Source organism: Lontra canadensis, unplaced genomic scaffold, assembly GCF_010015895.1.
Source record: "Lontra canadensis isolate GAN:19392208 unplaced genomic scaffold, GSC_riverotter_1.0 scaffold54, whole genome shotgun sequence".
Classification (NCBI taxonomy): domain Eukaryota; kingdom Metazoa; phylum Chordata; class Mammalia; order Carnivora; family Mustelidae; genus Lontra; species Lontra canadensis.
The window spans coordinates 5470717-5495624 of NW_022631048.1; the positions used below are offsets into that span (position 1 = coordinate 5470717).

General features: G+C 45.5%; 1 protein-coding gene across 1 annotated transcript in view; it reads right to left on the bottom strand.

Moving 5' to 3' along the window:
• Positions 1 to 24908, bottom strand: part of EGFR (epidermal growth factor receptor) — a 198294-nt gene that overhangs the window by 28553 nt on the left and 144833 nt on the right. The window contains exons 5-16 of the mRNA XM_032874987.1: positions 22197 to 22265; positions 21037 to 21155; positions 19547 to 19688; positions 17869 to 17985; positions 13935 to 14061; positions 13767 to 13840; positions 12865 to 12955; positions 9765 to 9964; positions 8717 to 8849; positions 6624 to 6714; positions 4238 to 4395; positions 1902 to 1940 (exon numbers count right to left, since the gene is read on the bottom strand). Coding sequence (XP_032730878.1) covers positions 1902 to 1940; positions 4238 to 4395; positions 6624 to 6714; positions 8717 to 8849; positions 9765 to 9964; positions 12865 to 12955; positions 13767 to 13840; positions 13935 to 14061; positions 17869 to 17985; positions 19547 to 19688; positions 21037 to 21155; positions 22197 to 22265 — 1360 coding nt within the window. The remainder of the gene's footprint in view (positions 1 to 1901; positions 1941 to 4237; positions 4396 to 6623; positions 6715 to 8716; positions 8850 to 9764; positions 9965 to 12864; positions 12956 to 13766; positions 13841 to 13934; positions 14062 to 17868; positions 17986 to 19546; positions 19689 to 21036; positions 21156 to 22196; positions 22266 to 24908) is intronic.

Consider the following 24908-nt stretch of genomic DNA (forward strand, 5'->3'; position numbering starts at 1 on the left):
AGACATGCATTGTCTCCTGGCTTGCCTGGGTGAAGGCACGCTTTCCATAACGTTCAGCCTCTTTGAAGGGTCCTTGGCTTTCAAGATGGGACCACAGCCCTGTGGAATGCTTTATGAATAAGCATGGGGGAGGTTATAAAGTGATAGGCTTTCGCCATAAAAAGCACGATTGTCATAAATCAGTGATGTCACCATGTATCAGCAAACCACTTTACAGCACTCCTTTTTCCTTCTATGGGTGTGCTCGATTTCAGGGACGGCAAAAACCTCCAACAAAAGTTCTGGAGTTTACTGGGGGAAAAGAGCGATCTGGATTTGTGGATTCTGAATTCAGAATCTTTATAAAATTATTATTCTCAAGTGTCTATCCCCTTTGAGCTTCTGGCAAGCTTCATATTTTCTGGAGGAAATGTTAAAGAATATCAAAGATTAATTAGCATCATTAGCACATAACTATCCCAGCATCCTTACAAATTTCTTGTAAGTGGGTCAAAGGTGCTCCATGAAAATGGTATCTACAACACTTTCTCCTTAGTGAATGCAAAACTTGTCTCCTGCATTATGCCATCTCCTCAATTAATGCGGTTTGCGTTAATGAGTTTTTACTATATTGAAAGGAACACTAGAATGATACAAAGAATAATTACAGAGTACGCATGGGTTCCGTGGGGAGCTGTAGTAAGGGTAAGTGAATAAGATGAGAAGAAAAAATAAAAAGAGTCAATATAACAATGAATGGTCACAGACTAGTTTCAAGGTGGGGCTTTGATGAAAAACCTCATTATGAATGTACTGATTATAGTGTGAAGATAGGACAAATTTTGCTGATGTAGGCTCAGCAAAGAGGAAGGGATGAAAGGAAATCTTTATCTCTGAGAAACTGCCTTACTCGTCTTTCATGTTTCACTTGATAGTAGGTAGGATTTATTATCATGGCTAAATCTGGGGCAGAAGAGTCAGCCAACACGGAAGCCAGGTCGTTGAAGAAGGGACTGTGTAGACATTACTAGAAATGGAAGAGATGCCTGGAAATTTGGTTAGTGTTGGGTTATGTCAGGAATGGCAAAGAGGTGCCTTGTGCCTAATTCCGACTCCTTGCTTGACATTGTTAATTGATAATACCATACTCTTTCCTGATGAGTCTGACCAGGAATTCCCAGTTCTGCTTTTCTTAGTGCAACATTTCAAGTAATGATGGCAAAGGAATCAGAATTGAAATGCTAAAGGAAGTCATTGTTTAGAACAGGTTAGTCAGGGAGAAAAATGACCTCAAGCTGGAGCTCTTTCATCAAACCTGAAGGTCTGAGATGCGGTCCATTGGGTCAGCAAGGTCTAAAAGAAGAGAAGCTAGGAGAAAGATCTGAGAAAACTGGTGTAACCAAAGAAGTCAGAGACAGGCTCCATGTAAAGAGAAGCACTGGGCACTGAGTGCTAGTGCCACACAGAGCTGGTCCCAGTGCTCATACCCTGAGTCCCCTCCCCCGAACACACCAACAAGTAGGCAGGGGAGAGGTGGGGGGAATCCGCAGGGTGGTCTCAGCTAGGGATGTTATACTGGCCCAGAGAAGAACCTATCAACGCAGAAGGCGATCAGAAATGTGGGAAAGTGGGGCGCCTGGGTGGCTCAGTGGGTTAAAGCCTCTGCCTTCAGCTCAGGTCATGATCTCAGGGCCCTGGGATCGAGCCCCACATCGGGCTCTCTGCTCTGCTGGAAACCTGCCTCCCCCTCTCTCTTTGCCTGCCTCTCTGCCTACTTGTGATCTCCGGCTGTCAAATAAATAAATAAAATCTTAAAAAAGAAAAGAAAAGAAAAGAAATGAAACGCGGGAAAGTATTGTCTCTGCCCACACAGTCTTTGGACATTTCTGAGAAGGTCCGCTGGACACCGTTACGACACTTACCTTTCTATCGTACAGCCTTCAAGACCTGGCCCGTCACAGCTGTAGGAATGGAGAGAAGAACACACATTTGAATCATTCTGCTTCTTCAGTATTTTGTCTGAATTTTTTTTTTTTTGAATATTTTATTTATTTGAGAGAGAGTGTAGAGTGAGAGCGAGAAAGAGAAAGCATGAGCAGGCGGGAGGGACAGAGGGAGAAGGAGAGACATGTAGGGCTCGATCCCAGGACCCTGGGATCATGACCCCAGTCTAAGGCAGATGCCTAGCTGACTGAGCCACCCAGGCGGCTTTTAGAGAGTTTTTAGTTAAGTCACAAGGCAACTTTTTTTTTTTTTTTAAAGATTTTACTTATTTATTTCACAGAGAGAGATCACAAATAGGCAAAGGCAGGCAGAGAGAGAGGAGGAAGCAGGCTCCCTGCTGAGCCTGATGCGGGGCCCGATCCCAGGACCCTAAGACCATGACCTGAGCTGAAGGCAGAGGCATAACCCACTGAGCCACCCAGGTGCCCCACAAGGCAACATGTTTAAATTACTCTCCAATCATTAAGATCACCAGCAATCCCCATTTTGTGGCAGTGGTTAATCTACTTTGCATTGTTTCATTTATTCATTTTCCCAGCAAGTATTTCTGAGTGTGCACTCTGTGACAGGGACTCTTCTAGCATTGAGCCAAGGGGACAGTTTCTGGCGTTTGTTATTAAGATGCTTTGATGTACACCTCGTGATACAGGTATAGTTGTCTCACGTCAGGCTCTAGGATGTCCATATGGGCTGGGGAGTAGAGGGCCCAAGACTAGAGCCAAACTGATTAAGGAGCAGGTAGGGAGGAACAGATGAGGGAAGACAAGTCTTGGTGGCAGGGAAATGACAGTGATGATTTCAGACCCAGAAAGCCAGGGATGAGGGGAGGAGCTGGCTTCATCCCCTCCCACACAACTGAAATGTGTTACATACAGCAGAGACAGCCCTGGTCTTCCATGACCCCTGAGCCGCTGGGCTCCCATTCTAGGGGGGAGGCCACCATCCCTTATTTCGATTACAGGATGATGTAAAAAGGCAGAATCCATGGGCTCTGAGAACAGCAGCGTTTGCCAATACAAACATCAGTAGGAAAGCAAAATACTCTAAACGGAAAAGACAACTCATGCTGTTGTGCAAGGATGGGCCGACAGAGCGTGATGCTAACTGAAATGAGTCAGACAGAAGGACAAATACCGTAAGAGTTCATCTATATATAGGGTCTAAAAAAAACAAACGAACAAACCAACAACAGAGATAGACTCATAAATACACGTAAATACATAAATACCACAAACCTGTGGTTACCAGAGGAAAGGGAGTGAGGGGGAGGGACATAATGGGTGAAGGGGTTAAGAGCTACAAACTTCCAGTTGTAACAACTAAGTGACGGGGATAAGGAGTACAGCATAGAACATACAGTCAGTAATGTAACAGTTCTGTCTGGTGACAGGTGGTGACTACACTTTTTGTGGTGAGCCCTGCATAATGAATAGTATTGTCCAGTCACTATGTTCTACACCTAAAACAAATATAACATTGTGTGTCAGCTGTATTTTAGTTTGAAAAAGGAGGCAGGGGAGATGACCATTTTATAGCCTGGGAAAGGATGAAGGACTACATTTCAAATTGCGAATGGGATGGGGGTGCCTTCAAGCACCCCATTTCGTATCTTAGTCAAGGGCTGGGATCTGTACACTTCTCTTGGAGGGAGAGGGTCTGTTCCGCCCTCATTTCTATACTGTCCTGCTCCTTTCCCCCCAAGGCCTTTGGGCATTCCTCTCTATATCACACACACACACACGCTTTTCCAGGCTGTGGGACGCACACTCTATGATCTCCTAGGGAAACCAAAGTCAAAGACAAAAGGCATCATTGATGAATGACCACTGACTGATAAACTCACACCCTACTCAAAATATCTCTGCTCACTTGCTTCATCCCCCACCCACCATGCCTGGCACTCCCCCAAAAGGGAACACTATGCAAAGTGAGTGCAAATGGAAATTGTGAATTTGGGGACCACATGCAGGGATTTTTGAGAAAGGCCAGTTTACATCTGAAGAGGTGACTGGCAAGGACAGAGACAGGCCAGGTGCTAGCAGAGAGTCGATCTGAGTAGCGAGATGAAGAGGTCTTTGGGAAAGCTGATTTGCAGAAATGATTGCTGAATACGAGAGGCCAACGCATATTATCCTTTTAATTGCGTCAGAAAAATTGCTCCTTATCCTCCACTCAATTCATTCTTTTCGGTTACATATAATTAGAACAAGAAACACTTCTGTCCTGCTTCTTCACCTGATGTGCTCTCACTCACCCGTAGGTACAGTTGGAATGACACAGGTGGCACACGCGATTGGCGTCTGCAAACTTCCAGACCAGGGTGTTGTTCTCTCCCATGATGCCAGCCGGACAGGTCTTGACGCAGTGTGGGCCGTCGATGTAGTGCGCACACTTGACGCAGCTGTCCGGTCCCTGTCAAGATCGAGGACGACCTCTCTATATATGTTTCTTTCTCTTTCAAAACTGAACTTGTTACTTAAAATACTTACTGTGAAAAACAGACAAATAATAATAGAAGTTCTTCAAGTAGAAAAACGACAGACTTATCTGGGATTGCCATTGCTTGACAGGACCGCTGCTAACAGCTCACTATAAAGTCTTACCAACTTTAAAGACATTTCATATATAACTATACTAAATACTTCATTACATTTTGCTTAACAGATTATGGGCATCCGTCTTTGTCAAAACCATCTAATTAGTCTATGAGTACATTTACATCTTTATTGCTGAGATGGACTTTCTTGCATAACACGTTTGAACTTAAAGAAGACTGTGGGAAGCCAGACTTGCTGAGGCAAATGCAAGAAAGCCTACATCTCTGTATTTTTAGGGACAACAAGGTGGTGGCACAATGAACACTGGACTGTGCTAACTTTGATTCTGGTACCCACACGCTTCACAAAGGGACTGAAATGAAATGGGCAGGGAGGGATGTTCCTGTTTTGTCCAAAGACTGAGTGTTCTCAGAACCAGAGCCATCAGATGACTAAAGTCAGTATCACCAACTGATTTATCTCGATGAAAATGTACCCTAACACCATATGAACTTATAAACCATTGGTTTACTTTGTAACCCGCCATGTTGGCAGCCTATGCCTCAAAACACAGCTTTCTGCCCAATTCAGAGACAACTTCTGAAAAACATTTTTAATTAGTAGATTTACGTATGGCTGTTGAAGCTCAAATCCACACACATGTCCTTATACGTAAGATTAAGAATGAACAACAGTTAGGACACTGGTGTGATGGGGGACCTGAATTCTCACTTCTATTCTTTAAAATATCACGTAGATAGAAAACTGAATTTTGGAAAGTTTTGCTAGGTGTTTCTTTAGAAATGCTCTGAACTTCTTAAACTCAACACACACAAAAAAGTCAAGAAATGGGCGTAAGACATGAACAGACACTTCTCCAAAAAAGACATACAAATGGTTAACAGACACATGAAAAAATGTTGAACATCACTCGGCATCAGGAAATACAAATCAAAACCACAATGAGATACCACCTTACACTGGTTAGATGGCAAAAATTAACAAGGTAGGAAACAACAGATGTTGGCGAGGATGTGGAGAAGGGGACCCCTCTTACACTGTTGGTGGGAATGCAAGGTGGGGAAGCTACTCAGGCAAACAGCGTGGAGGTTCCTCAAGACGTTAAAAATAGAGCTACCCTATGACCCAGCAGTTGCACTACTAGGTATTTACCCCAAAGATATAGATGTCATGACAAGAAGGGGCACATGCGCCCCAGTGTTCATAGTGGCAATTTCCACAACAGCCAAACTGTGGAAGGAGCCGAGATGCCCTTCAACAGATGAAAGGAGAAAGAAGATGTGGTTCATGTATACAAAGGAATTTACTCAGCCATCGGAAAGGATGAATATGTACCATTTACGTCGAAGGGGATGTAACTGGAGGGGATTATGCTAAGTAAAATAAGTCAGTCAGAGAAAGACAATTATCATATGGTTTCACTCATATGTGGAACATAAGGAATAGTGTGGAGGACCACAGGGGAAGGGAGGGAAAACTGAATGGGAAAAAATCAGAGAGGGAGACAAACCATGAGAGACTCTGGACTCCGGGAAACAAATTGAGGGTTTTAGAAGGGGGTGGGGGGATTGGGTAGCTGGGTGATGGGCATTAAGGAGGGCACGTGATGTAATGAGCACTGGGTGTTATACACAGGTAATGAATTGTTGAACTCTCCATCAAATTCTAACAAAGTATTATATGCTGCCTAACTGAACATAATAAAAAAGATAAAGATTTACACAAAATAAAAAAAAATGCTTTGGATAGTTGTGAACTGATGTTAAATCAGAATTTGAGGATGTTTGATTAAAGTGATGAAGCAATGATGACAGATGTCAGAAATGGTGACAACTGGCTGACCAGGTATGCAGTCTACCATAGGCTTCTTGGTAAAAGAGTAGATGTTATTAAACTTGTTAGGATGTGTTGGACAGGAAGGGTGAGTGCTCCTGTGCGATGGGGTGTGTGATGACGCCAGCTCAACCACAGCCTCTCTGGGATGCAGCTGTGAGGTCACATGTTGGCTCAGTGTTGTGGTTCTACTGCTGGGAGCCTTCTCCCTGCGATGTAGGAGGGGATAACATCAAACGCACTCCTTACCCGTCCAGTGCAGGTTACATTCATGGGCTGGGGCAGGCATTCTGGGTGGCACTGTATGCACTCGGAGTTCTCCACAAACTCCCTTGGCTCCCTGAGAGAAGAAAGGAAACTGATCAGCACTGTCTCTAGAGATCCTGCTTCAAAATGCTGGGTGGCTACAACCATCTGAGTTAATCCATCTGAAATTTCAGAGGATGCAAATCCTCTTTTCCAGCAATACCAAAAAATTTCAGGTCAACATGCAGCCGTGGGGAATCGGGACGCTACTGTGAGATCATAAAGTGACTGTATTAACTGAATCCTTGGTCATCTTCCCCCTCAACAAATATACAAGCTTCATTCATAATCCAAACATCTTCCCTGCATTTTTCTACAAGGCCCAGTTTTTGTCTCTTAGGCAAACAAGCCAATACATAAAAAAGGTCATAGTCCTTAAGAGGTGACCTCGTCCCCAACATCAGATTCATGGATATTTAATGCAAGCTGGAGAGAAATGATTAACCGTAGATTAATGTACAGGAAAAGAAAGGAGAGATGTTAGAATGTACTCCATGGTTATTAACAAAAACCATAAGTGTGCAATACAGGTGTGAAAAATTTTGCTTGTAAGAGTTTCGCTATTCCTCAGGGATCTCCAGATCAATGTTAACCAAGAAGACCACATTAGACTGAAAAGACAAAACAGTGGTGGCAGCTACTGAGGCTGAAAGCTGCCTGGGAATTAACTACAGGTCTTCATTCCAGTGAACGAGGAGTGTTTACACCCCACAACATGTTCCCTAAGTCCTCCCTCATGTCCTCAACTAAACCAAATATGCCCAAATGGTTTTTTCCTTCCCTTCGTCCCTGAGTTACAATGCCTGCGGGAGGAGCCCATCTTGAGGGCTGAGCACTTGCTACCAGACACCGACATTCTTAATAGAAAGGCACCACCAACACGATTATTTGAATTCCTTCTCTTTCTCTCTCTCTCTTTTTAAAAGATTGTATTATTTATGTGTGAGAGAGAGAGAGCGCACACAAGTGATGGGGCGGGGGCGGGGGTGCGGGAGAACCAGGCTCCCCGATGAACAGGGAGCTTGATGTGAGGCTCGATCCCAGGACCCTGGGATCATGACCTGAACTGAAGGCAGACGCTTAACCGACTGAGCCACCCAGGTGCCCCAGTTCCATCTCTCTTTAAAAAGATGTGGAAACCATGAGACTCATGTCTCTTTTGGAGCAGTAAGGACTGCATGGATATTTCTTGTTGAAACAGCACTGTCAATTATACAACATACTCCGTCAGGTTACTGAGCCGATCTGCTAAAGTGTTCATACAGAACTGGACTTGGTCTTCTCATCTTGCTCCTCAATATTTCTGGATCTGTGCTATGGCCCAGACCCCGAGAGTGAAACAAGAAGGGAGGTTTCCTGTACTCATCTGTAATTCCTATGGCTCCTTCTCTCTGACAAAATTTCCCGTTCTTTATATTAAAAAAAAAAAATGCTTCTGCCTCTGTTCTTCAATTGTACTTTCCTATTAATTTATTTTTAGTCATTATTCGAGGATCTTCAAAGCTTTATATCCATCTCAAGATTCCCAGAGAATCGACAGACTGTACTTTCTACTGATTGCAGATGAATTCAAGAGTGGTTACGTGGTTGTTTATTCCTTTGTCCATGGTTACATTTAAAGTTATATGCACGGTTCAATATTTCTTGAACATAAAACAAAAAATTAATGAGGAAATGTAATTTATATTACTTTTGACAAAGCAGGAAGAGTGTCTCGCAAAGAAAAGTCTAGATGACTGTGGTCTCGGCCATATGAACCACTTATGACTTTTTCGTCTGTCTCAGGAACTTTGTGTGGCTTAGAAAAATAGCAGATTTCCAAAACAGAGACTCTATAAATTGGTGGATTGGCGTTAAGTCATGAAAAACATTTGTTCATTTCCTTTTGTGATTAACAGCTGTCAACAAATATACGACAAAAAAAAAAAAAAGGAAAAAGAAAAAAAAAGCAATAGGATCAATGTGAACAACCGTAAAACTATAAAAACAATCTCCTTATCTTTTAGCAAAATCAAGGGGGTACAAAAGAACCTTACCCCTCCAGAACATTGCACTTCTCCACACATTCCTTGCCCCGGCTGACGTTTCGGCAGGACACACAGTCTTTCGGCTCTGGGCCCCAGCAGCCCTCTGATGAGCACAAAGGATGGCAGACGTGGCCCATGGCCTCTGGGAAGACAGGGTGAGCCACAAGGGGTCAGCTGCAGCACAGTGACTAGAGCGGCCAAGCGTGAATGTACCCACACCGGTAAATGAGGTGCTGGGTTCTTTGTGACCTTGAGCATCATGGACGTGTGGAGGGGGAGGGGTGCAAAGAAGCAGGGACACCCAATTGGCTTCTCGAGGCCAAATGCAAGTTCCCTTCTCCCCACTGAGAGTCAAGGGTTCCTGGACTGGACCTGGGCAGCATTCCACTGATGAATGTCACAGCTGATGGAAACACCGGGAAGGTTTGTGGTTCCTGCCATGTGCTGAGCACCGGGACAAGAGTTTTACATGTAAAAATTTCATTTCATTCTCTCACTGGCAGCAAGAATCATTGCCAAAGCCTGAAGAAACTATGTAAACTGATCAAGGTCTGGAAGCTAGGAAGGGCTAGAATCGGGGTTTAAACGCAGACCTGCTTCTCCCAGTGACCAGGCAGTGCGCATGCCCAGCTTCCACAGTGGCCTATGGCTTCCCCAATCAGACTAGGAAATGTCAGTTAAAATGTTCCTTCTATCTGCAGGCGTGTGCATGTGTGTGCGTGTGTGTGTGTGTTGCTAGCTACGGTCATCAGAGGCTGAAATGAACAGGGAGAAACCTATGGCTAACAGGTAAAATAATTAATACAAAATTGATTTCCGTTAATTACAAATAATCGATAACTTAAACCTCAAGGCAAATTCATCCTGTGAAATGTGCGTGAACTGGAAACAATTCCAAGGAATTTCGTATGATAACTTCACAAATTAGGAATACACAGATTTCTTTTAATCTGCTTCTTCAGGAATGAAAATGTAATTGAAATGTTTGGGAATATTCTAGATTAAAATAAACGACCCAAGGGAACCATCTCCACAATCAGCTAGAGTGATTACTTACTGCAGCCTTTTTCATCTTTGTTGTTTATAATTTTGGTTTTTTGACTTGAAGTCCCAAATAGTTTTTTCCAGTTTATTGTATTCGCATAGCACAATTTTTTGTTTCCCGAGATGATCACATCCCCATCACTTATCTCCTTGAGGGAGCGTAAGCCCAAGGACGTTATGTCCAGGCCGACGACCGCAAGAGAAAACTGACCACTACAGTGGAGAAAGAAACATAACATTGTGAACAATTACAAAAAGATTCTATCACTAAAAACCTTATTTTTATTTTCTGGACCACCTTATGTTTACTACAAACTGCTTGCCAGCGACTGTAAGTCATACTGTAGTATGTCTTTATTGCAACTTACAAGAGGGTTTTTTAAGCAACTCTAGGGAAAAGCTAGTTCCTTGTTCACTTAGTATTTTTAACTTCAGTGGCATATGGGGGGCTGAATAAATGTTAATATCATTATTATATTTACTGCATTTTTTTTTGGCCTGGGGATTGAAAGCATGTTCTAACCTTTTAAATATCCAAATACTTCAAAAAAAAAATCACAAGTTCATTTTTTCCATCCACCCACCCACCCATTCATCTATCCATCCATCCACTCACCCATCTATCCATCCACTTGTCCATCCACTTATCTATGCGTGCATGCGTCCATCCATCCTTCCACCTCTCTGTTCATCCATCCATCCACCCATCTGTCCATCTGCCCACTCACCTATCTATTCAGCCATGGATTCACAATCCATCCACCCACTCACCCATTTGTCTCTCAACTTGTCCATCCACTTATCTATGGATACATGCGTCCATCCATCCATCCTTCCACCTCTCTGTTCATCTATCTCCACCCATCTATGTACTCATCTAGCATCCACACATCCACCCATCCATCCAACTACCACTCATCTATGTATTCATCCATGGATTCATAATCCATCCATCCACTCACCCATCCAGCTATCCATCCATCCATCTATCCACTCATCTATCCATTCATTCATGGATTCATCCATCCAACCACCCACTCATCCATCCATCCATCCACTGATGCACTGATCCATTCACCACCCATCCATTTATTGAACAAACATTCAAATGACCCAACTCTGTGCTAGAACTCTATATGGCTATCAATGGGTTTTCATCAAGTGACTGGATGAAAGTAATTCACACTGAAGGGAGGGAAGTCTTCAACCACCAGGCAGGGCAGGAAGGCAAGAAAGCAGCTGATGGTGCTGAGAACCAGGGGCTTCTGCTGGAGCAGAAACCTGGAAGTGGGGAGGCCTGGGCAAAAGGTCTGGGAAGGTGGAGGAGGCCAGAGCACAGAAGACCTTGGACACCTTGAGCTTGGCTGTTGTCTGCAAATGATGGAAACCACAGGAAAGAGATCTGTACTTTTAGGAAGCTCACAGGACACCAGGACAGAAAATGGACCAGTGGAGACAGCACTGAATGAGGAGATATCAGGTAAGAGGACAAGTTTAAAGTGGAGATTCCTGCTCTCCTTGTTTCTCTTTCTCTCCCGACACCATCCTCCTCCTCCTCCCTTCCCACAACCTGGCTCCTGAGGAAAGTGAGGAGGCCTGTGTAGGAGACCTGTAGCACTACCATTTAGAAATTCTCTCTTGCCATGTGCCCACAGAAGCCTAGACCCTGGGACAAAGCCGGAGTACCCTTCCCTTGGTGAGCCACACCTGGAGCTGGTGGTCACCCTGTCCCTGTGTATCACTGGACTCCTCATTAAATGTGAAAAGAAAAAAAAAAGTGATTCTAATTTTATTTAAATTCCTATTACTAAGTCAAGTGGTACATCCCTGTCACCCCAAAAAACTGATCTAACTCTCTTGTCTCTGCATGAATCTTGGGCAAAAGAAGTATTTTTGAGAACTCAAAACAAAAGGGTTTTTCTGTGCAGTTAGTATCAGAGATGCACAGACATGATGGTTTTTAAAAAGCAATATATAATTTATGTGTACTTGTTCTGATATTCTTTAATATTGAATATCATGTTTTAGGGTCAATTAACGGGTAATATTTCTAAGCATCAGACTGTTTTGTTTTTTTAAAGATTTTAAAATAATTTTTTTGTAGATTATTAAGGTTTTTTTTAAAATTTTTTATTTGATGGACAGAGATCACAAGTAGGCAGAGAGGCAGGCAGAGACAGAGAGAGGGAAGCAGGCTCCCCGCTGAGCAGAAAGCCTGATGCGGGACTCAATCCCAGGACCCTGGGATCATGACCTGAGCCGAAGGCAGAGGCTCTAACCCACTGAGCCACCCAGGTGCCCCTAAAATCAATTTTGACAGAGAGAGACACAGAGAGAAAGGGAACACAAGTGGAGGGAAGGGTGGAGGGAGAAGCAGGCTTGCTGCTGAGCAGGGAGCCCGATGTGGGGCTTGATCTCAGGACCCCACGATCATGACCTGAGCCAAAGGCAGAAGCTTAACGACTGAGCCACCCAGGCGCCCCCACATCAGACTGTTTCTAAGGCAGGTTTGACAAAGAGATTCTCAAACTCTTCCTTCCCACAAAACTCATTATTACTCTTACCATATCAAAGATACTTATATGTGATTTTTTTTTTCTGTCAGAGTTGGAAAAGGGGCAATCCTGAACAAAACACTTAATGTTAAAAAGTCTCTCCACTCCCTCTGATAAGATGTGCTCATAAGGACATGTCACCTCAGTGCTCTTTTTGCCAAAAATGCACAACCTCAATCGAATCATGAGGAAACATCAGCCATTCTACAGAATGTTTGACCAGCACTTGGTAAAACTGTCAAGGCTATAAAGGATAAGAGCAGAAGTTGGGAGGGTTAGAGATGAGAAGGGACTGAGAAGACGCAACAGCTAAGTGCAACATGGCACTCACAGGCTAAATCTGAATGATGTCTGGTGCTGGGGTCAACACCACGACACTGATGGTAATTCCGCCATTTTGTCCTTGTACCATGCATAGGTGAGAGGTTATCAATCGTGCAAGCTCTCTGGAGGGTCTTTATAGCAGCTGTGTAAGTCTAATTTCGAACTCTTCATGTGGTCTTATTTTCAGAATAGATAAATAAATAATCTACCAGGCTTTGCGCAGGGTCAACTTACTGTTGCTTTGTTCTTCCACGTATGATTTCTAGGTTCTCAAAAGCATGGAGGTCAGTCCTGTTTTCGGGCCAGGCCTGAATCAGCAGAAACCCTAGAAAGGCAAGAGGAGGGCTCAGACACCCACCAATTAGAAATGTCTTCTTTAGGAGACATTTTAGGATTCTTGAGACATTGTTAAATAACAATGTCAGGGGAGGTGAAGATTTGATTTTTTTTGTTATCTTCACCGAGAATCTACCCATGGGTAGATAGAAGCCAAGGCACAATTTTACAGCGGGCACCTGCCTCTCTTATAGAATTCCCATCCCTTGCTGCATCTCTCGTACCACACAACTTGCCCCACAGCCATCCCACGGTGCCACGGCCCTGACAGCTGGGCCGGGCTCCAAAGCTGAAGACCCAAACTCTCTCTGCTCTTGACGGCAACCGCCATGTTTTGAGCTATCAGCACACAGAAGGAGATTCACATATTTTCCTTACTTAATTCCAATCCTCAAAATCCTTGTTATTTAGGTTCAATTACTCCCTTTTTAGGGGGGAGGGCAGGCACGTGAGGGCCAGTCTGTGGGCCCAAGAGCCTGTGTTGTTCCCTCGGGGTTCTGCCCTTCTTTTCCCCCACCCTCAAACGTCACTGGGCCATCAGGACGTCTGGCCAGGGCCGAGGAGACGAGGATGAAACATGTTCACAGGGATGACTCAAGGCTCTGATTAAAGTGTTCACCCCTTCCATGCAGGGGAAATTGCGACTGTGAAAACTATCAAAGAACTCACTAGTCATTAATGGTAGAAGTTCAGAAGAAATGTTTTTATGATGCTGAGAGAGAAGCAGAGGCAGCCACCAGTTCTCTCTCTAAAACACCCATTTCCCATTCATGTTCATGTGACATGGTAGCCGCACACACCTGTTATTTCCTTTACGGTTTTAAGAATGTCCAGTTCCTTTGGATCGAGAGGCAGAGTACGCGTGAAGGAGTCACTGAAACAAGTAACAGAATGATCATTAACAGTGTCTGCTGTGAACAAAGTGGATTTTGCATTTCCCTGTTCCAGTCACTTCCTCTGTTACTTACCCTCTAAACGCTACAGGCAGGATATGAAGATCTCCGCTGATTGATGTGCAATTTTTGAAGTGTTTAATATTTGTAGCATTTATGGAAAGTGTGTCTTTAAATTCGCCAATGCCTATTCCATTACACACTGTAAAGATAAGGGAGATGTTTATTCCCTTCACACATGTTGAATTCAGAAGAGCTCGGGTTCCCTGCGCGGAGGAGAGTGGGAAGAGAATTGTAGCCATGAGCCCGTCACTACACGCCATCACTCGTTCCTTCGACAGGAATGCAGGCCTGCTGGTACCAGTAATGAGGGTGAGGGCTTGGGCTTTGGGTGGCTGGAGAAGGCAATGGTGTCCTCATGGCTGGTGATGCCCTCAGCTGGGCTTGCATTCTCCTCCTCACAATTTTCCCACTATAGGACTTAGCCCAATTGCTCTCCCCCATCCCTCCTTGGCAGTGGGATCCAGCTGCTGATGCCAGGGCTGCCTCTGCCCAGCTCTCGTCAGGCCACTCCTCTGACTAAAACTTGACACCTTTCTATGGTCCTAACCTGGGCTGCAGCTCATTGTCTATTTTATTTTTTTTTCTAAGAGTTTATTTATTTATTTGACAGATGGAGATCATAAGTAGGCAGAGAGGCAGGCAGAGAGAGAAGGGGAAGCAGGCTCCCCGCTGAGCAGAGAGCCCGATGCGGGGCTCGATTCCAAGACCCTGGGATCATGACCTGAGCTGAAGGCAGAGGCTTTAACCCACTGAGCCTCCCAGGTGCCCCCATTATCTATTTTAAAGAAACAATGGACCTGGATTATTTTTATTAAAAAGAGCAAGATGTGTTCATTTGAGAATGCTGCAAAGTAGAATCAAGGGACCAAAATGACCAGAGTTTCCACTGTAGGATATTTTGAGAAATGTTATTTCCAGCTACCCTCCAGGGTTATGTCATACCAGATTATGTAGTTTTTTTTGTGTTTTCTTTCTTTTACTTCTTATGCTGTGAACGTTCCTCATATTATAAAAACTATTTACGAACATGATTTTTAATGGCTGTCTTACATTACGTCATAGGGAATACTATAATAACTTTCATCAGATAAACTGCTTTTCTTCCCCTGTGTTTACTTGAACCAAATGCTTTGATCTGTGTCCTATTGCTACATCAGTCTCAAAGGCCCTTTTCCACACTCCAAGCCCCTTTATTAATTCATATCCACTCCTAAATTTCCATCTCAAATGCCATCTCCACCCTAAAGTCCACTTATCTGTTGTAATTCTCCCTCTAGAATTTGCAGAGCAATTTTGGTGCCTATCTTCCAGACTTATCTTGACTTTGAAGTATAATCACTGGAAATCTCATTGCTCAGGATAAGGTCCTGTTCTTTCCTCGCCCCGGGTTCTAGGAGGAGCAGTTAAGTTCTGCTGCCCGCCCCCTGTCCCCCATGCCCTTGTGCTCCGCTCCACTGGGAGTCCCTTGTTGCTTGTAGGGAAACTGGCCATCGCTGACTCCGGTGGCCAAGACTGGGTCTCCAGGCTCACCCTGTGGGCCATGTTTCTCTCTGGTTCTGAGGAGCTGCTCTAAGGAGTCCTGGGTTGAAGGGCTCAATCAGCCTTCTCGGGCTGCATCTAACACACTGTGGGTTATGGGACTCGGGGCCAGGCTTCTTTAGGATTCACAGGGTCTGGCTAACAATGGAGAATGAGGGGGCCCTATGAGGACTTGCCATTTAATTACAGGTCTGGCAGAGAATTCCATGGGTTGGAGAGAATACTCAGGCTCTCTCTCTCTGCTTGTGCGTGACAGTGTGGTGGGGTTACTTAAATCCTAAATCCAGAGACCAATTGTATATTCACCCCTAGACTTCCCTGGCACCACCTTCCTTACCCAGGGGTACTGCCCTATAGCCAAAGGGATTGGAATCGGGGATGTATAGAAAAATAGGGAATGATAATTACAGGTGAATCAAACTGTTTGTTGAACACAAAATTAACAAAACCAAACCAAAACCATCTCTGATTCTATCAGTCCATTCGAAGATGCTGACAGTAACCCTCTCTCTCGTACTTCCCCTATGCCAAGTACTACCCCACATTCTCATTTTTCTCCTTCCATGTCTGCTCTGCCAGACAGTCTCCTGAAGCCAAAGGATACTCTTCCATCAGGGCACCCGCCCCAACTGCCCCACAGGAGTTACAAGACCAGGAAGACATGGACTTGGCCCACAAGCTCATGGGTCTGGCTTGGGACCTCGACTGCACGAACTTCAAATCTCGACTGCCATTCTTAGCTGTTGAAACTTGGGCAAGGCATTGAGATTCTCTGTTACTCAGTGTCCTCATCTGTAGAATGGGGATCCTAATAACAGACTTCCCCATGGTGTCGGGAGGATTCAATGACATGGAACAGGGAAGGTGACTCTGCCCCATGGGGACACCTGTGAAATGTGAAACGGGAGTAAAGAGGGGAGTGATCCGTTTTGACTGAAAAGACTGATGGCTTCCCAGGGAAGGTGGCACCGCAAGTGGACACCCAAGGTAAGCAGCTATGCACTCAGATGTTATTTGTAATAGCAGAAGAGTGTAACAGTCTAAATGGCCATATAAAGGGAGATCCATTGAATAAATCATGGTACGGCCACAGAAGGGAGCCTACACAGCTGTACCACAGGATGAAGAAGATTTGTATGACTTTATCTGGAGTGATTTCCAGGGCCTATTAAGGTTAAGAAGCAAAGTTCAGAGTGTAGGTAGTACCTTTTGAGTAGAAGACATGACTGGGATCTGGGATGTGTGAAAGGGACACAGGAGGCATCTGGAGAGGCTCCTATTGGCCACATGTGGGACAATCCAAGTACCCAAATGAATGACAGGAACAGACAAGAAACTGAATAAAGAAGATTTCATTACCTCACATAGGAACTAATTTTTTTTTTAAAGAATGTCAGTAAATAAATGGGATGACAGAAAAAGAAAATCACTCTTTTATACCCACCAAGAAATCTTATCTAATCTGTCACCATCAGTAATGCAATAACATGGCATCATATGTCACCTGATTTGATACAGTGAGAGGAAATCAACATGACCTAGGCAACGCTCCTGTCCCAAACACCCAACTAGAAGGCGGCCATGAGGAAAAACAGTCAATGAAGCCAAACTGAGGGACACTGTGCAAGACACCTGGGCTGGACACTTCACGGCTGGTCATGGAAGACAGAAGAAAAGCAAGTGAGGGGAGGGGGCTGAGACACAGCAGTTGACCAACAAAGAGAACGCAGGCAGGACATCTACATGAAACCCATGATCCTTGACTGGGTTCTGGACTGAGAAGAAGCTAAAAATGACTTACGTGGGACAGGAAGGGGAAGCCTGAGTTGAACTGGGTACTAGAAACGACTACTGAGTTGATGTTAAGTGATCCTGATGTGAACTCGTCTTTCATTACTTAGGAGAATGTCGCCAATTGTAAGAAAACATGCTGGCAAATGTAGGGGTGCTGTGTTGCAATTATCTGTAACTGTCCTCTAATTCAGAAGAAACTTGTGCCCGAGCACGCACACACGTACAGACACAAGTATGAAGACAGTGAAAGCAATGGGGCCAAACATTACAAAGTGGGGAATTTATGTGAAAGGCAACAAGCTTCCCTTGGCCAGGGGTTCCGTCCCACCAGCTGGGTTCTATGTCGAGCCACTGCACTACTCTTGCAACATTTCTGGGTGTTGGGAAGTTTTTACAAAAAAAATAAAGTAAAAGGCATATTAAAAAGCAGGAGTAAATTGGCCTTGAGGAGCCTCCAAGAACAGGGCATGATATGAAGGCAGGAAGAAATTTCTGAGCCTGAAGGAAGAGATGAGCTCAGATCTCTTCCAAGTGTGATGCTGAGGGGGCCTGGAGGACCCCAGCTTCATGACCAGACGGAAAGCCTTGTCCCCACACCCCATAGGCTTCCTACCTTTGCGGCAAGGCCCCTCACACTTCTTACACTTGCGGACTCCATCTTCCTCTACCTCGTAGCTGTCAGAGCTGCAGGCACGGACACACGAGCCATGGTCGGTCACCACGTAGTTACCTGCAGGGACAAGGAAGGAAGGTGACGAAAGCCACACCAGGTGTTCCGGGCCTCACACAATCGCCTCATGTTCTCCTATAAAGGGGCTGATGAAAAGGGCCTCTAACCCTCTGGTTTTATTTACTTGAAGGACAAAGAATGAAAGGTTGCCCTCAGAAAAGGAGTCAAGTTCAAGAGTTTTAACAGCTTATCAAACCATGGTATGGAGAAATATAGCTCATCACAGGCAGGAAATGGATGGGGCAGACAGAGCCTGGGGTGTGCTCACAGGTTCGAACATGTCTTTGCAGCTCATTTTTCTGTCAACTGGACCTTCATGACCTGTGGTTAAAGTCTGAATGTTTATTTAAAATACGTGACCTTGAACAAAGCCCACTATTCCGTATCTGAGGATGGATGTAATTCCTGTGGCCAGCGTGCTGCCTTCTATGGTCCCGTCCAGCCCAACAAGCTTCCCTTGGCCAGGGGGTCCGTCCCACCAGCTGGGTTCTATGTCGAGCCATGCACGTTCACCATCTCCTGAGCCTCCCCTCCCTCTGGAGTAACCTACTTGTGTTAACATTAACACAAATATCAATATGTTTCTGGGGCTCTATGTGTTCCCATTTTGACTTCCCCAAGTATATCCTCAAACATATTTACCAGACATTTGCGATTTTTCCTTCTATAAATTGTTTGCCTCTGCTCTCAGGCTCTGGTTTCCTGTGGGTTTTTAAACTCTACCTATTAAACTCTCCCTCAAAGATGACACCTGTGTCATCACTGTGGCAATTTTTTAAGACTTTAGTTCGTTCCATTCTATTTCTGTTTTTTTTTTTTTTTTTTGTTTTTTTTTTTTCTGTATAGGATTTTAAAAAGTTTTTGTGTCCACAAATCTGGTCGGGCAAATCTCCCCCTCATAGCTGGGCTTCCAATTTTTTTCTCTTGATCTCCCCTCCTAGAAATCAAGATTGATTTCTAATGCTCCTTTAATTCAACAACTCTACACTTTCTCTATGAGGACAAAATTCCCATCATCATTTCCCTGAACATTAGAGCCACCTGTTGACGCAAACACAAATGAGCAAAACCCAACCCAAAACAATTCAAACAAAACCAAACAACACACAAAGGGAGTCCTCTGAAGTTTTAGTTCCCTAGAACTAGAACTCTTGTGAAGAGGCACAATTTTCACCAGACTCTTAACCACTAAAGAAGGCAGGTTTTCTGACATGCTCTCTCGTTTAGGTCGTTTCAAGACCTGCTGGGCATAAGAGCTAAACAGTGAAGTGGCCCAAAAAGACAACCGAATATCTGGACGGTTATTATAGCTGGACCTCAGTCCCTGTCCTGGCCCCCACAGACTCCAGAACAGACGCTGGTCAACTGCGCACCAGCCATCACCTGTCACCTGTGGCGGTGGCCTGACTTCTCACCCTTGCACTTGGTGACCTGCCACACAGTGAGGCCAACATAATGGACCCAAACACTCCCCGAGACAAGGGACTCCAGGATCCCGGGGGGAGACAAAGAGGAAAGAGATGCCTGATAAGTGAAAGGGTTTTGCATGTGATGAACTCACGGGGGCACTTCTTCACGCAGGTGGCACCAAAGCTGTATTTTCCCTCTGGGTTGACGTCCATCTGGTAGGTGGTCGGGTTGTAGAGCATGAGCGGCGGGCAGGTGTCCTTGCATGTGGTTTCGTCGCGGAACTTGCGGCACACCTGTCACAGGAGGGACGGCATGCCCTGGTCAGGCTGGGCAAGGATGCTCAGGGCTGTTTTGACTCCAGGCACAAAGCTCGGGTTATAATTCTTGACGTCCAGGATTTGATTAAAGCAAAACCAAGCAATCCCTGCCCTCCTGCCCCACAAAACTAGTGAAACACTTTCAGAAGAGTCGGAAAGACCTTAAAAGTACGATTTTTCTTGTACTGTCCTAGCTGTGATAATTTACGGATTATGATGATAAAAACCCACATCTTTATTAATTTACAAATGATGACGGAGTTCACCTGCTGACGGGTCCCTGTGGAGTGAAATTAGTTTTAAACTCAATCTCCTGGGTTTCCCGCATAGAGGACTCATGAGGATGGGTTTTAGAATGTGTTGCCAAACTGCAGAAAACGCTAATGGGGAAGGCTGCTGTGCAGAGGCGACCAGACCACAAACACAGTGACCCGAAGACCCCCAGGCCGTCTCCCCTCCAGCCCATACCAACCCGGTCAAAACCCCTGGGGCCAGATGCAGTCTCTGGCATTTAAAAACCTCTCCCTCCCTGAAACGGGAGTCTTCTGGATCCCACCTTAGGTGGGCCTCCTCCTCTGGAGCCCATGGGCATCTCCTGGCACTTGGGGCTGCGTCCAGGGCTCGTGTCTACCGGCCCTCATGTCTCTAGGACGCCCAAGGTGCGCACTATGGGGGCCACCTCCGGGTGGTGCCCACCGCCCACCAGAGCAAGGAGGTTTTCGTCAGGGCTTTCTGCAGTAACAGGGACAAGACCCAGTGCTTCGGGCCCCCCTGGGGCGGGGGTGGGCAGGAGGCTTTGAGCTGTGCTGGGGATGGGTCAGAAGAGCTCCAGCCATGCGTTCAAGTCTGTGCGGCTCCAGGGACATGCCTTACCGTCTCTGTGTATTTATGCTAAGGGGCCTTCCGGTGTCAACTCCGTGGGTTTAGACTGAGATGGAACGACAGAGAGTGTGACAACAGAGCTGATGGCCACCAAGAACGCTAAGGACAGACAGCTCATATTTAGTACTGATGCTCGTCCCACGGCCAGGCCCCGGTCACGGATGGCACGTGCACTGGGTCATCGGAGCACTTAAAAGGCGCTGTTTACTACACATCATGCTCAGGCGAGGAAACTGAGGCACGGAGGGGTCAGAGTATTTGCCTGAGGTCACCAAGTAAGTGGCGAAGGCGGGACGATAGAGGAGGATTTGTCCCCCCGGTAAGTGCTCCCACAAGTGTGATTTGGTGATTTCTCCCACAGGAAGCCCCTCTCAGCCATGGCAAGAGAAGCCCCCCCCCCGGGGGGTGGTTGGCTGTGGGTGGGGGGCGGGGTGAGCCTTACCAGACAGTCGCTCTCGCGGGGCCCCGTGCAGCCGGCGGCACACTGGTTGTGACAGCAGTCGCTGGGGGACCTGCCGCGGCAGCGCCCTGAACACTGCTGGGCGCAGATGATTTTGGTCACTGAAAAGGAGCAAAGGTCACTGGTGAGCTCAAGAGCCAGGGAGGGTGGAAGGGCCACCCCTCAGGCATCCTGCAGAGCCCTTGCAAACGGTGGGTGAAGCAGCCAACAGGGGGTGAATTCAGCGGTTCCCCAGCTTGTTAGGGCTCCGAACCTTCGCGTTCCGCCAAATCACACCGAATTGTGACCTTTTCTTTTTTTTTTTAATTTAATTAATTTTTTTGACAGAGAGAGAGATCACAAGTAGGCAGAGAGGCAGGTGGGGTGGTGGCAGGCTCCCCGCTAAGCAGAGAGCCCAATGCGGAGCTCGATCCCAGGACCCTGAGATCATGACCTGAGCTGAAGGCAGAGGCTTAACCTGCTGAGCCACCCAGGCGCCCCAGAATCGTGACCTTTCTGTATTCTGCCTCTTTTTCCCACTGATTTTCAGTCACTTCGGAGGACTGCCCAGGTCAGGGCTAGACTTTTAGCCACACTCAATAATTACGCGTTAGTTAGGACTGAGATTTGTGGTGATATGGAAAATACCATCCGATAATAAATGTGCCTGCCGGAAAGTGGTAAGTAAAAGGAAGAAACTGTCACGTCATAATTAAACCGAAGGGCAGATGGTGAAATTTGAGGCAGAGGTCCCCAGATCCCTTGGCCACCCGTGCTCCCAAATGAGGGTTCCTGTAGAAAAACCCTCCTGCAAAGTACGCTCTTTCTTCAGTAGACACGCCCCCGAGGGAAAGGAAACCAGAGGGTCTGGTGACAGGTAACAAGGGCAAGTCTTCCGTTCCCAGGAAGATATGCCAACCCCATGGTTCAAAGAGACGGGCTGGCTTGTGCGTGGCTGCCTTCCACTCATTCATGGCAGACGGGGGTGCCCCGACCAGCCCACGGTGGATCAACCACATGCACCGAGATCGGCAAGACCGTCATTCTCACGACTGCTCCCATCCGACCTTCCGGAGTCTCCCAAGGGAAAAGGCACACAGTCTGCTGCATGGAAGGGGAGGAAAGCAGACACCATTGATCTGAAATGCTGCTTGCTGACTTACATTTCTGGCAATTCTCCTTTCCCGGACCCCAACAACTTCCATTGGGACAGCTCGGATCACACTTTTGGCCTAAAATGTAAAAGTAATAGTTAAATTCATATCTCAGGGGAAGAGAACGGTGGGGGGAGGAGGTGGGATACTGGTGGTGGCAAGCCCCGGAGCAATGTGATGTTCCAGAAACAAGGAGCAGCTCCCAAATTTCTAATTCTCCATTTGTCTATTTGCTGGCTGGTTGGTGAGGTGACTCAAATGACTCTCATGGAAAAAAAAAAAAAGATGAACCGCGTTCTGTTTTTATTTATGTTTCAGCAGCAGAAACTCAGGCAGAAAGTAATGAGTGACTTCTCACAGCTGTGAACACTGGGGTTCAAATGGTCCAGTTTCCACATGTGTTCAGGCTTGGAGAATTTTCCAGCCTCTCCAACAGTGCTAAGGGTGTCCAGTCTGGTGGGGTGGGTCTGAACCACTGCATTCCCACTCTGCCTGTCTCGAGTGACCTGAGGGTCAGTGATCCTGGGGGACCTGGGATCCTGCTAATAAAGACCCCTAGACCCAAAGCCAGACAGAGGCAGGGAGCATGGCCCAAAGGGTCAAATATTCACAGTGTGTGTCCCCTTGCTGATCAGCTAAACGTTAGCTATTAATTTGTGAGCTACCGCGTGGAAATATTTGATGTCGATCAATCAGTGTTTGCAGGAATCAACTACAGATTATAGCTGCAGAGGTCTTCTAATCTCACTAGTTGTGTTTTTGTTTTTACTAGCATGGAGATACTTGAAGACCAAAGCCTCTCACCTGTATAAAGAGAACAGGTTGGGGGATGAACATCAGGGAGGGTATGTGCTATGGTTGAGTGCTGTGACTTGTGTTAAGACTCATGATTCACAGACCTGTACCCCTGAAGCAAATAATACATTATATGTCAGCTTAAAAAGAGAGAGAGAGAGAGAGAGACTGAGAGAACAAGTCGACCACCAAAGTTTGTTAAAAAGAGATCAGCTGTGCAGGTATATTTCACAGCAAAGACACGGGAACCTACAGGAGTTCCTGTATGTCCCAAAGCCTCCCACAGTCAGGAAGAATTTAATTCCTGGTAGAATCTAGGTTTCAGATGGGAAGAGCTGATGATTTCCTAAGTTACTGTGGAACCAGGGCACCCCTTTCATGAGACGCAATATCCTTCCCATCACCCCAGGGGTGGAGGCTGGCAGTGCAGTGCTGGTGCTCCTAGGAATCAGGAGACACGGGGAGGCCAAACCCCAGATGCACGGCGTGGGCTGTGCATTGTGAAGCAGAGGGACAGAGACAGAGAGACGGGAAGAACAAAGCAGTACACGGAAGTGGTGAAAGTGCTTGTGTCTGGACCATGAGACATTCTTTTTTCTCTTTACCCTATCCTTCCTCATAATTCTCAAACCCCTTATAAACATGTAATGGGTTTACAAAACAAAAACATTTACAATGAAAATGCTTAATGGCCTCTTCCTGTAGTGGAGACAACATCTGCTGACCCATGAATCAAGGTTTGCTTATAATTCTATTATTAACCCTCTGTTACAAAAAAGGAAATGTAGGCAAATTACATAAAATATGGATAATAGAGAAAAGCAAGAGGAGGAAATGAGAATCATCCAGAGGTAATCAATATACATATACAAGCATATGCATATATATGAATTGACGTCACACTGTACTTTGTATCATAATTAAAATAAGCTAATAAAAATGTTACGGCAATTTTTCCATGGCTTTAAATATCCTTTTACATAACATGATTTTCTTTTTTTAGAAAAAGATTTTATTTATTTGTTTGCGCGAGAGCAAGAGAGAGTGAGAGCATGAGCAGGGGGAGGCACGGAGGGAGAGGGAGAAGCAGGCTCACCACTGAGCAGGGAGCCCGATGCAGGACTCGATCCCAGGACCCAGAGATCATGACCCGAGCGGAAGGCAGATGCTGAACTGTTTGAGCCACCCAGGCGCTCCCGTAACATGATTTTCAACGGCATGGCTATACCATCATTTCTTTAGCTAATCTCTTATTTTTAGATATGTAAGTTGTTTTTAAAATTCATTATAGGTAAGGCTGCAAGGAGTATTCTCGCACAAAAGCATTTTTCTATATCCTTATGCTTTTCACTCGCCTTACTATTTTTTTCTTTGTATTCCTAGACACGAGGAGTGCATACTTTAAAGCTTTAATACATATTGCTAAAATTCTACCCCTGACTGTATTTTATTGGTGTATTTGCCCACAAGAAGAGGATGAGGATTTCTGCTTCTCGACACCTCTCCTCATCCAGGTATCTAAAAGTCAAAAGGAATCCAAATCTTTTGCAAAGGCAAAAAAGATGCTTCTTTATTTTGACCTTTTTAAAGTTACAGTAAGGAATTACATTTTACTTTATTTCTTAGGTATCATGTGTGTGTTGGGGGAGCACAAACTGCTCATGTCTTTGGCCCTTTTTTTTAATTTTAAAGATTTTATTTATTTATTTTATATATAGAGAGAGATCACAAGCAGGCAGAGAGAGGAGGAAGCAGGCTCCCCGCTGAGCAGAGAGCCCGATGTGGGGCTCGATCCCAGGACCCTGAGATCATGACCCGAGCCGAAGGCAGAGGCTTAACCCACTGAGCCACCCAGGTGCCCCATCTTTGGCCCTTTTTTTTAAGATTTTTTTCATTTATTTGACACAGAGAGATCACAAATATAGA